The 13,728-nt window shown below is 42.7% G+C and overlaps 1 protein-coding gene across 2 annotated transcripts in view; it reads left to right on the forward strand.

Annotated features, from left to right (window-relative positions):
* The window catches only part of mei4 (meiosis-specific, MEI4 homolog (S. cerevisiae)), a 68,748-nt gene that overhangs the window by 10,955 nt on the left and 44,065 nt on the right, over window positions 1-13,728 (forward strand). For both annotated transcript variants that reach the window (XM_028605279.1, XM_028605278.1), the window contains one exon: window positions 11,929-12,060. In XM_028605279.1, the coding sequence (XP_028461080.1) occupies window positions 11,929-12,060 (132 nt within the window). The remainder of the gene's footprint in view (window positions 1-11,928; window positions 12,061-13,728) is intronic.

Below are 13,728 nucleotides of genomic sequence, written 5' to 3' on the forward strand. Positions count from 1 at the left end.
TATTTAAGCAAAATCTTCACATTGGAGAAGCTGGAACCAAGAAATGTTCAACATTTTTGCGCAGGAAGTCTGTCAAGCTTTGTAGTTTTTAACATGCTGGAGTAATGCACACGGTGCTGTAGTAACAGAGCTACATGGTGTGCAAACAGTTTAGATGTTTAGTTTTTTTATGGCGTTTCTGCCAGGGTAGAAACCGGTTAAAGAGAGCGGTGTGACGCAGAGCATGTGAGCGGAGCGCGGGCGAGCGGGAAGCATGAGTCATGGGATTTTGGATGGAGCGCAGAGCGGATTTTTCCAGTTTTCTCCCATACCGCTCACAGCATGAGTTCGAAGCGGGCCCGAGGCCGTGTCTGTGTTACTGCAGAAATGCAGCGACATCAATCTACTGTCAGCTGTTATCAGAGGACGAAATAGAAACAGAAACTCTCAGAATGGAACTGCCAATACACTCACTGACAGGCATTAAGTCGTTTGCTCCTGAGACCCAGTCCATTGACTTATGTCCACTGTAGTGGACATTTGAGTTTCATTCCTCTCCTTTGAATCTTTTGTGCAAGTCTCTTAATTCCTGCTGGACTGTACAGAGGACATCCTGGGCTTTTCGGTGATGTGTTATTTGATTGGCTGGGAGGCTGGGAACCGCCTCTATCTTTCAATCCAAAATGGACAGCATAGGAACAGGCACATTTCATGGAAATATGAGAGATGAGTCAAATATTATTTGTCTATGGTTTTGTTACTATGATAATAATATATTTTCTTGTTCATTAAGGTGTTAGGAATCATATATTGAGTTCTGACAGAAACTACATTATGTATCTTTTGAAAAATTTGCCATTTTATGAATGTCAATTATAGTGGACATCAGGACTATCTTCATGTAAATAATGACTCCACATCTTCCAAATTTGTCTGTTTTCGTACTCAAATGATCCTGTTGTCCACTACAGTGGACATTCTTTAAATAAATAAAAATAAAAAAATTAAAATTGTAAGATATTTTTTTTAACCTTAAACAGTATGAAATCACAAAAAATATGATTAGGAAACATTTTTTTTCCTTGGTTCTCAGGAGGATATTGCTAATATAATTTAAAAGAAATAATGACACTAAGGGCCCTGTTTTAATGATCTAAGCGCACGGTGTGAAGCGCCTGGCGCAGGTGTGTTCAGGGCGTGTCCAAATCCACTTTTGCTAGTTTGACGGCAGAAAAAATGGTCCGTGTGCCTGGCGCCTGGTTCTAAAGGGTTGTCCTTAGTATCTTCATTAATCAGAGGTGTGTTTTGGGGCGCAACATGCAATCAACCAATCAGAGATCATCTCCCATTCCCTTTAAAAGCCAGGCGCGTTTGGACCTTGGAGCATTGCTGTTATGATGGAGGATTTGCACCATAATATTTGTATTTGTAATCTTCTGCATGTGTGTGTGCTGCTGTGTGTCCCTGTGTGTGTAACAAGCATAGTGTGCGCGCGCTGTGCACGAGCCTAGGAGCATTTTACTAATGCTCTGTTAAAATAACAATGAAATGCTGCGTTATTGACTTTAGACCAGGTTTTTGTTGGTCAGTGGCGTGATCACTTCCTGCTGCCTCAAGAGAGCAATACGCCCAGAATGCACCTGAACACACCTCCCTGTAAGACCAGCACGCCCAGAATGCACCTGAACACACCTCCCTGTAAGACCAGCACGCCCAGAATGCACCTGAACACACTTCCCTGTAAGACCAGCACGCCCAGAATGCACCTGAACACACCTCCCTGTTAGACCAGCACGCCCAGAATGCACCTGAACACACCTCCCTGTAAGAACAGCATGCCCAGAATGCACCTGAACACACCTCCCTGTAAGAACAGCATGCCCAGAATGCACCTGAACACACCTCCCTGTAAGACCAGCACGCCCAGAATGCACCTGAACACACCTCCCTGTAAGACCAGCACACCCAGAATGCACCTGAACACACCTCCCTGTAAGAACAGCACGCCCAGAATGCACCTGAACACACCTCCCTGTTAGACCAGCACACCCAGAATGCACCTGAACACACCTCCCTGTAAGACCAGCACGCCCAGAATGCACCTGAACACACCTCCCTGTAAGAACAGCATGCCCATGGGCGCACGGATGGGCACAGTTGCATTTGCTATTTAAACGACGCGGGCACTGGACGGAAAACTGCGTTGGTCTTAAACTAGCAAAGATACTTGCGTCTGGCTTTACGCTGCGCCGCGCTGGGTGCAAGATAGGGCCCTAAGATCCATTTCCTGGTCACACACACCTTGCGTAAAATGTATATATTTATTTATTTTTATGCTTGTAGAGCGGATCACCGCGGAGCAGATACACCACTTAACGCGCTGCTCTCATGTATGGTGTCGCTCATGCGTGCAATGTAGCCAGCCCAAGTAAAAATGAATAGAACTTTTAAGGCGAGGAACATGAAGCAAATTGCCTGTATGTGTGAAAACAGCTTTATCCTGCGCAATACGTTTTTTTTTTGTGTGTGGAATATATAGCATATAGCACCGAGGAGTCAAGGAGCTATCAAATAAGGGCAATGAGATGCAGCCTATAATGCAAAGAAGGGAAGGCAATGTGGATGCAATTTAAGGGTGATGGGATGTACCCATGTCTACCAATATCTGATAATTCTGGGCAGTGTATGGTTTACTTTTAAAGATCCAGCAGCTTGTCATTATTTCTGCTGCGAGACGCCACATTCAACAGCATTCTTTTCCCTTCATAATATCTCAGCTTAAGCCTTGGAAAAGCATTGAGAATATCTCCACCACATCCTGTATTGTTGCTTTAACCTTCATTCTGAGCTCACAGAGTCCATAAAGGGTAAAATTGCCTTTTACAGCTGCTAGTAAAAGTCACTCGCACATGCTACTGTTATGACGGGGCTTAGCAGCTGGGAAATGGAGATGAAAGAGAGCCGGAGCTGAAATAAATGAAGTTATCTCATCTGGCTCTTACCAAATGCTCAGAAAAGGGCTTAGCAAACTAAGATGGCTGCAGGAAGTTTCCTCTTTACAGCAAATTCCCTACGCTTGTCCTAATGTAAAATAAATGAGGTTCTCTTCTGAAGTGATGTTAAACGGTTGTCAGTGAAAGTGATAACTGTAAGGAGGGCGTTCAACAATGTAATAATAATTTAATAGGATTGGGCATCGAGAGCCGATTCCTACTTGGAATCGTTTCAAAAATTACAATTTCAGTAGAATCGTTTCTTTATTGGAATTGTTTGGAAGAATCGAAAGGAAGAGTCTGAATTGGAATCAGAATTGTTAAAATCCAAACGATGCCCAACCCTAAAATTTAATGAGGGCTTTGATTAACACTGCACCGATCTGTCTCTGAGAAACCTTAACGCCGCCGCAGATGCAAGTTGTCCTGCAGCTTGATAGGATGGCTTATTTATAGAGTTAGAGCTGCAAAGATGAATCGATTAGTTGTCAACTATTAAATTAATCGCCTACTATTTTGATAATCGATCAATTGGTTTAAGTCCGTAAAACTTCTCTGATGTCAGCTTGTTAAATGTGAATATGTTTTTAGTTTCTTCTCTCCTCTGTGACAGGAAACTGAATATATTTGAGTTGTGGAGAAAACAAGACGTGAGGACGTCATCTTGGGCTTTTTGGGAAACTCTGATCCACATTTTTCACCATTTTAAAAAAGACTTTTTGTCGCATTTTAAGCCTTTATTTTGACAGGACAGCTGAAGACATGAAAGGGAAAAAAGAGGGCGAATGATATGCAGCAAAGGGCCGTAGGTCGGAGTCGAACCGCTGCGTCGAGGAGTAAACCTCTATATATATATATATATATATATATATATGGGCGCCTGCTCTACCAGCTGAGCTATCCGGGCACCCCATTTTCTGACATTTTAGAGACCAAACAACTAACCGAAAATGAAAAAAATCGTGAGTCGCAGCTCTACTTGGAGTCGGACAACCAAGCACAATAATGCGTGGTCAATTTATGTCAATTTATGCCCAAGGAATGCCATTAGTTTGACTCTGCATAGGATTCTAATGGATGGACAGCTCTTAATTATTCTGATGGAATCAGTTCATTATCATTTTAAAGGGGACCTGTAAAAGTCACGTATTCAGATGTGATGAATAAAACATTTAAATTGTTTAAGCTATACTCCGTTCGGACTCCATCTGACTTAATGTTACATTGGCAGCCTTCATAAAGCCAACCCTTATTATAGGGGGGTTGCTTCAGCGATTCTGTGTTGAAATATTTAGTAATGTGCGGATATAAAAAAGATTTAGAAACTTATTTTGACCGGAATACAAAACAACACTTGTTTTTGCGATGAGACCATTGCATCTGTAGCATTTGAGAAGCTGGAACAGGACAATATTTTGCCTTGATGGCTTGAAATTTCTCTGAAACAATTTATCAATTGTCAAAAAAAAAGCTGGTGATTGATTTTCTGTCGATCGACAAACGATTAATTAACTTATTGTTTCAGCTCTCTATTTGACTTTGTGCTAAATAATATGGAAGTATAAATGGTGTTCAAAGGTAGTAAGACAGCGGAGTAAAAAGCAGAAGCAGAATAAGACTGTCGCCATCTTGAGTTGTAAACATGAGAATCTTCCCCATCTATGGCCGCAACTAACGTTTATTTTCAATGTCGATTAATCTGTGTATTATTTTCTGGATGAATGGATGAGTTGTTTAGTCTCTAAAATGTCAGAAAATGGTGAAAAATGTGGATCAGTGTTTCCCAAATAGCCCAAGATGACGTCCTCAAATGTCTTGTTTTGTCTACAACTCAAAAGATATTCAGTTTACTGTCACAGAGGAGAGAAGAAACTAGAACATATTCACATTTAACAAGCTGGAATTATTATTATTATTTTTTTCATTAAAAATGACTCAAACCGATTTTCAAAATAGTTGGCGATTAATTTAATACTTGACAACTACACTCAGCAGTGCTGAGGAAGGTCTGGCTTGGCTAGTCCACACAGCATTCTGGGATGGGAGAAAAACTTGCTCTGGTTTATTGACATTTCTTTAAACCAATCACAATCATCTTGGGCGGGGCTAAGCTCCGGACAGAGACACGGTGCCTCTGCAAAATAGTCTCAGGAAGGAACTTGATTTGGTGGAACGTGTACGTTCAAAAGTAGTTTAAGTCGTGCAACAGAAAAACTCAGATTGGACAGATAGTCTAGCTAGCTGTCTGGATTTACCCTGCAGAGATCTGAGGAGCAGTTAACCATAGTCCTCACAAATCCACCGGAGGTTAGAACGCCGACACAAAGAAAGAGGAAGGGGACGGACATCGGAGCAATCCCAGAAGTGGAACGTCGTGGATATAGACTAGTTGACAACCAATCGATTCATCTTTGCAGCTTCATCCCAATGTATACCTTCCCACTTAATGTAAACATTTCTATTTCAACAGGTATCTGCAGAGTGAGCACCAGAGGTCCTGTATTCCTAAAATACCTTTTAAAACATCTTTTGTCTTTTTGTGATAAACTGTGAGACTTCCAGGATATTTGGCACTACATTTTTGCAAACTGTCGCCTTTTCATCATAGCACCTGTGAGCTCTGTGTTACTGATATAATGTAAAAACTATTCTTCGATACCACAGCGGTTTGATATCATCAATCTGTGATGCTCAATGCATGTGTAAATAATGCTTTGGAAGTGCTCACTCTCTTTTTAAGTTTTATTCCCCAGAAAGCATTTTGACAAGGCTTCAGTGAAGGGGTGTGAACTTGTTACTCATAGTGAAACGTGGGCATCCTCAGGCAGAGAAATAGCTTTTTAAAATGTGATCATTCAGCTGGGTGTCGTGGGTCACTGATCTCAACCGTGCTTGTTACTCAAAATGCAACACGCTGTGGCTGCATTGCATGTTGGTCTATTGACACTACTGCTCCTGGAGAGATTGGTTTGGATGCCCCTCGTATGGAGGGTGAACTACAGTTAAACAAATAGCAGCTTTAGTAAAAGCTATTGCACATTGATTCTGAGGCGCTGCCACTGAAAACTGTTTGTCGTATGTATTGTAATTTGGAACCAAACTGATGAGTTTCTGATACATATACGTATACCATACATATATAGAGCTCAACAGTGTGGTTCTGGAAGTAAATATCCCGTCCGTTCACACATGAATACAGTTGCTCTCATTGAATCCCCAAGAGTCTCAGCTTTCCAGTCAGACCCAATTTATGCAACACCAAGACCCCAGTATGCAGAAATATTCAAATACACCATTTATACAGTACTGCATTAGGAAAACTGCATGCTTATTGGCCGAACTGTCTGTTAAGGGGAGACTTGTGCGTACACGTAGAGCCCATTTTCATGCAGATATCTTTAGGTGAAAGGTCAAGGGACCCTTTTGAAAATGGCCATGCTAGGTTTTGCTTTGCCAAAATTTAGCCCAACTTTGGAGCATTATTTTGCCACTTCGCCAACTAGCATGCCATGGTTGGTACCATTGGATTCCTTTCGATTGTCTAGTTTCATATGATACCAATATCTTCACTTTCTTCAATCCAATCTTGAGCCATGCTGCAGCCTCTGGAGGACAACGTCGCCCGGGCCCGCTGGCGCAATAGCAAGAGAAATTCTCCTCAAAACGCTGCATTCTCTTAAACTTTCTCAATAAGGACATCGCAAACGACTTTGAGGCTACCCATTTATAAACTCTTTATATTTCTGACGTTTGGTGAACACTCTCATCGCTCTGCCAGTCAAGCTGATTGTTCAAGACAATCCCGAAATGGAAGAGGGAGGTCAGAGATGAAGGGCGGGGGTAATATTAATACCGGAAAGACTCCTGACAAGATCAAGGAGTGTCAGCAGGGAAAGAACCGACCGCTGGGACACGAATCTAAAACATTCTGACACAAGACTAATCTGTCAAACACGCTGTTCAAAAACAATTTTTATACTGTCTGTGAAAGTGTCTTCATGAACCACTGAAAAAGTGTTTGTTTATGGCAGCAACTAAGAAACAGTTTTTAATTTGGCCAACACCAGATTCATTTAACAAGGTCTACAAAACTGACTGCAACTAGCTAAGTTAATTCTGAACCAATTTTCATAAAATGCCTGGATGGAAGTGTCTGTATTTGTTATGTTTCATTATTTAGAGTTTTTGCATCCCACATAACGGTGGAAATAAAACCAATATCGAAAAAATAATTGCAACCCTACTTCAGGAACACATTTTGCCATGATGGCGCGCACACACACACACACACACACACACACACACACACACACACACACACACACACACACACACACACACACACACACATTTGTTTCACTCTTTGTGGGGACCCGTCATTGACCTAATGCATTCCCTAGCCCCTTACTCTAACCTTAACCATCACAACTAAATGCCTAACCTTAACCCTTACCCTAACCTTAACAATCACAACTAAATGTCTAACCTTAACCCTTACCCTAACCTTAACCATCACAACTAAATGCCTAACCTTAACCCTTACCCTCACCCTAACCATAACCTAATTCTATCCCTAATCCTAAAACCAAGTCTTAACCCTCAAACAGCCCTTTAAACTTGTGGGGTCCAGCATTTTGGGCCCCACAAGTCTGTGCAGATCCCACAAGTATACTGTATTCCCTGGTTTTTGGACCCCACGAATATAGTAAAACAAGCCCAGACACACACACACACACACACACACACACACACTCTCTCTCTCTCACACACACACACACACACACACACTCACACTTACACTCACACTCACACTCACACACTCACTCACGTGTAGCTGAAAAACAATCAACCCTCCCTGCACTTTGGCATCGCTGCTGGTGTGATACCATCACAAGATGGTCTCTAGTTTCATTTTCAGCTACAACACCTGGGACATATCTTATCTGTATGGACTTGCTTCTTGTGTTTGTTTCCCTCCCCTGTCATGGTTGTCAATCCGATGAAGTGACTCCCAGTGACATTTGCGGTGAATTGTTGTGTTCTATCAACCGTGAGTGTTCTGATCAGAGGCAAGGGAGTCCATGCGATTACGCTGTAACTCTCTTTTATGTGACATGCCTTTTTTGTTTTTTCTGGTAAAGGAAAAAAAGGAAAGCCAGTCAGTCCACGATGGTCTGTATCCATAAATCACATGCTCAGGAAATTAGGTTCTGGTGGCAGCAGGTTTGAGTTTAAGATGCGTCTTCCACAGCCTCCTGTAGATGTGCTTTGTTGTCATGGAGAGAGGGATTTTCAAACATCTTACTCTACAAACAAGCCTCATTCATCTTTTGGCTTTGGCCTTTCCTTAAAAGGAAGGCGTTCAGGTGCTCATCCAGGTGCTTGTAATCTCTCTACTTCATAAAAGCATCGCTGCATCTCATGTTGCTTCAATTGCCTCCTTGAGTCCTCCACTTACCTCCCTTCCTCCCCTCATGCGAGGAGAGAGGCAATGAGCAAATTGTGTTTTAGAGAGATAAGACGTCCTTTCCTCTGAAGCATCCGGGCAGAGATTTTGAGCTGCACGGCTTCCGGAAAGGCTGCTCTCGTGTTTCCTTGCCTATAGTTCCTCGTTAACCCTCCTCGATGCTCACTCCTTGGTCCTCAAGTTAGAAATAAGAGCTTTGAGACCAAACAACTTCCGGTTAAGCAGAGGAGTCGAGGAGATATCAAATAAGGGCCATGAGATTCAACCAACGTGATATTTCAAGACATCACTTTGTACTTTGAGAAACTGGGATGGACATTTTAAACTTATTGGAAATTTATAGTCGATTCATTGCGACTAAATGGTTAATTGGTTATCTTAAAAAAAAAAGATAACTGGTCAGTTCCAGTCTGCTTCATGCTTGACTGCCAATGTCACTAAGCAGAGTATTTAAACCTGCTAATGGACCCAAACATCCCTTATAGTTTGGTGTAACACGATGGGAAACCGAGACACTCAATATTGGTTACAGATGGAGAGTTTCTCTTCTAGACGTTCTGGGTCAAGTCAGCTTTATTTCATCCATAAAAATGGAAATTACAGTGCTCATACCCGCCTTAATGTCCATAAAAAGATAGAGCATAAATACAATACAAATAGACCATAAATACAGTACAGAAATTATATAAAATGTACATTTTAAAGGGCTTGTTGTGTTTTCTGATAGCCTGATGTATAAAGGAGAGAGCATACCGCTTAGTTGGTGTCACAGGAGGCCTTAGCCTACCACAACGTTCCATAACTCTGCCAGTCAGATTACCATGAAGAGGGTGACCCGGGTCCCTTATTTTCTGTGTCATTTTTGCATGGTATACTTTATCCACTGTATTTAACTCTTCCACCATTTTCCCAGCCCTTTTAGTCACTCTTATCAATCCTGGCCTTCTCAGTTGCCCCAGCATTCCCACCATACCCACCACACAAACGTGCGTAGCGTGGTCTGCCACAGGAGCAGCGACCGCAAGCAAATAACCCAGCGTCATCTTTCCAAAACCCCAGCTATGAAGTCAAAGAAAGAAAACGGTTGAATAAGAATGCTCTGGAAGCTTACAGTGTTAAGTGTCTTCCATCTGGAGGAGTGATTCTGCGAGCAGCTGCAATTTACCCAGCAGCGGGTCGTGCCTTCACAGCCGCTTACGTCCACGAGTGGGCTTTTCTTATTTATTTTTCTGGCTCACTTTCTCAGACACACCTGGAGGAGGAGTTGCGGCGGTATAAGAGAGAAGATTAAACAAGATGAAAAGCCCAGACGATGAAATTGCAGATCCTGAATCCCAAATGGCGTCATTCAAATGTCACTCTCCCTCTCCGTGTTGGACTGCAGGCATTTGTTGTGAACGTAATGACCTTTCAGAGAGGAGAACAGTTTAGTGTCTGGCTTGCTTCATATAGCCTCACACCTCATCATAGAGCATGTCATCCGTATCTCTGCTGGATGAACTTTCAGAACTTTACCAATTCGGTACCCAGCTCTAGAAAAAAAGCTCCAGTGAGAAAACTGACCTCTGTCACAAAATCATAACACTTAAAACACAGTAGCTCTTCAAGCACTTCAATCTTATTTTTTTTAAGATCTGTATCTCCAAGTAAACGACCAGAATAGCTGGTCTGAGAGAAGGAAGCATCTGCAGCCTGAGAAAAAAACGGAATAACAATCTCCTCCCTTCAATTGTTCCAAATTATGAATTAATCTCTTGATGGCATAATCATGCAGACAATTTCACACATTGTTCTCGCATCATTCGGCAGCCAGGGGTAATCAGCAGCAGCCGCAAATTGAATTTCAGCTTCTTCTTTTTTTTTTTTTTTTTTTGGGGGGTGTGTGCTGTCTGTTCCTCTTTCAGTTTCTCACACTCTGTTTGAAGAAGAGGACCGAACACGCCTATCTGATCAGCTTTAAGCACTCTTCACTTCGGAGTGGGGCAAGGTCACCAGTTGAGTTCCCCTAACCAAATAGTAAAAAGCAACAATGATCACGACGCCCTTGAGCCAAACAATTTATCCCCAGCTGCCGCGGTGGAGCTGCCTACTGGCACGACAACAGAGGACTGTTTGAATGGGTTTGAAAATATGAAAAAGAGTGAGTGAATATAGATTAGGCTGTTGCTGAATGTGAGCATGAATGCTAAGCATATCCCCTCCAGGGTCAGAAAAAAAACCCACCCTGCAGCAGCAGTTAACCTTGCGCTGCATGTGTCTGATGATATTCTATATTTTTGTTCTTGTCAACAAATTTCATGTTCACACTGAAACCGAAAGGAATGTATCTACTAACAAGTGTTGTGTGTGTGTGTGTATCAAAGCAGATAGATCTTCTTCCTCTGGGCCATAGAGCTCCGTGGTTGTCCACATACAAAAATCAATGAGTGATTAAAGGCAGGGTTGGTAACTATTTCCAATACACTGTTCACTTTTCTATGTATTGTTTGAAATGGTCTTTACATCTCGACAGCCATAAATAACTTATGGGCTCTGAAGAAGGAGGGAAAAAGATCTGTCCTCTGTAGCTGCTGGAATCCTTTAGAGGTGCCCTGCCACACAAAACCGTTTTTACTTGCATTTTTTGAAATCTGTTAGGTTCACATGTGTTTGTGTTATGTGGTGAATGTTAAAATGAACTGCTACCTCTGTCAGCTCTAGCCACTGAACAGAAATACAGTAAGCAGAGAAATCAGGCCAATCACAAAAGCTGGTCAGTCTGACATCATGTTGCCTGAGCTCATTACTATTCATGAGCTCGCCCAGTTGGGCTGGGTAAAGGATTCTGACAGCCAGGCTGTCATTGGCTAGGTGTTAGCCAGTCAGATTCAAACAGCTTAGCTTGTTGAATATTAATGAGAACTGGCAGAAATCGAGCTGAGTCTTCCTGTAGGCTTTTTATACCACGCTAGAATGGCTTGAAACAAGCTAACCAAGGCATTTTTTCCCAAAAAAATGTTAGAGTCCATGGTAGAACTTCACAAAGTAATGAATTACATGTGGCAGGGCACCTTTAAAAACGGCCACCAATCCCTGAAGTATCGAGTATTGAAAAACAGCCACTTATTCAATCCCCAATTTCACTACCTAAAGAGTAAATCTCATCAGCGTCAGTGAGCCAATAAGCACGTTAATGTTAAACTTCGTAGAGACATGCAGGAAAAACTCTACGTTACACAGAAAGACGGGGCTCACGTAGTAGGAGCTGAAACATACATAAAAAGATTGTGTGTTCCGTAATGTTGTAATTTCTAATTTAACCAGTATCGAAGTCACGGTATTGGTATCAACATTTTTTGAACAATACCCAGCCCTACCAGTTTGTGATTGGTGGAATTTAAAATCAATCGATTTTACAGATTTTGCAGTCTTGATGTTATTTAAGTTCTGACGGTTGGTAAAATAAGAAAGTTCTCCCTCAGTGAAATCTGGTTTTTGTCCATCCCTCAGCTCCAGCCTGCAGATAAACTGATGGAGTACCTGATCACACTGGGGAGCTGCAGCATGTCACAGTCCTTTCTCATCCGTCACATCCTGGCTCAGATCAGCGCCCTGGCCGATCAGCTGTGGCAGGCCTTCCAGGTAAACGCCACACTGCTCCTCCCGCATTCCCATTATTCTCTTTTTCTTCTTCTGCTTCTGTCTCTTTCTGCTCGGTGACGGCGTTGATCTCTTCCAGTGTTTCCTTTTGTTCAGTTGTGATTGAACTGTATTTTTTGAGGAACTATGGGGCACTTAACATCTACAACAGGTCTACAAAATGAATTTTGTAAAGTTGAACATTGTCCAATTACAACGGACCCACCACAGTGCATTATGTCGGCAGGAGAATTTAAAAGGCAACCGCGACATCCGTCCCCTTCCTCTGTTTCTGTGTTGGCGTTCTAACCTCCGGTGGATTTGTGAGGACTATGGTTAACTGCTCCTCAGATCTCTGCAGGGTAAATCCAGACAGCTAGCTAGACTATCTGTCCAATCGGAGTTTTCTGTTGTGTGACTAAAACTACGTTTGAACGTCCACATGTCCACATGTTCCACCAAAACAAGTTCCTTCCAGAGGCTATTTAGCAGAGGCACCGTGGCTCCATCCGGAGCTTAGCCCCGCCCCCAAGACGATTGTGATTGGTTTAAAGAAATGCCAATAAACCAGAGCACATTCTTCTCCCATCCAGGAATGCTGCGTGGACTAGCCAGAACTTCCTCTGCAGCACTTTGGAGGAAGGTCGGGCAATGACTATTCCCTTTCAAGCAATGTAAAAACAATTTTTTTAACTGAGTCCGGCGCAGTGGACACTCCACATAGAGTGCTACATTACAACACTTCCAGCAAACAAGGAGAACACTGAGGTTTTCACCAAATATTCTCTGGTCCAGCTCAGCTAAAAACACACAAACTCAGAATCCGTCAGCACGTTAGCTTGTCGTTCATTACCGAGCCTGTTCGTAACTGTTAGGTTATCAAAAACTTTGTCTTCGCTTAACCTGTTCAGCTGACGTCATCATTTTAAATAACATGCTTGACTGTCCTGCCGTTACAGACGTGAACTAACCACAAAAATGTGGCATTATTTTTGGCATTTTAAAAGAGTTTTTTTTGCAAACCATATTGAGATCAACAATCTCTCTTGTGCTCTCACTAGCTTTGTCTCAGTTTATTCCTCCCCCGCATCTCCCATTCTCTTTTATACACTTATTTTATTTCACCCTTTTGCCCTTAGACTACAAGGCTTCAGATGCATAGCGTTTGCCCTATTGACTGGTTGCCACGGCCACTTCTGTACCACCACAATCAATACTGCATCCCACCGGTTTCCCGTCTGCCATGTATCGAAACGTCTCTCCGTAGCTTTGGCAACCGCCTGAGTCAGAGGCCAAGCGAGAGCTGCGTTTGGCCGGCCTGCTTCTTGACAAAGGCAGAGCGCAGTGTCAAGCCGCTGGGGGCCCTTGGAAATGGAAATTTGTGAAATAGTAAAGAGGATACAGATGATTTCCCCCCCTTCAACCCTCCTGCTGAGCGTCCCTCCCCCGCTCAGCGGGGTCCGTCATGCTCGCTTGCGCCTGTTTTCCTCCTCCTTCTCAAGAGAGCCCCTGGAGGCCCGCGATGCCAAAATAGAGAATTGTATCAACACTGCATATTTGAAGGCCAAGTTAAAGAGAAAGAAACCGCTGAACCCACTGTTCCACAGGAGATATGACATTGCAAAACGGCCTTGTGCTGCGTTGGAGCCATTGTGACCAACAAACCAGCAG

The sequence above is a fragment of the Perca flavescens genome, chromosome 18 (genome assembly GCF_004354835.1).
Source record: "Perca flavescens isolate YP-PL-M2 chromosome 18, PFLA_1.0, whole genome shotgun sequence".
Classification (NCBI taxonomy): Eukaryota; Metazoa; Chordata; class Actinopteri; order Perciformes; family Percidae; genus Perca; species Perca flavescens.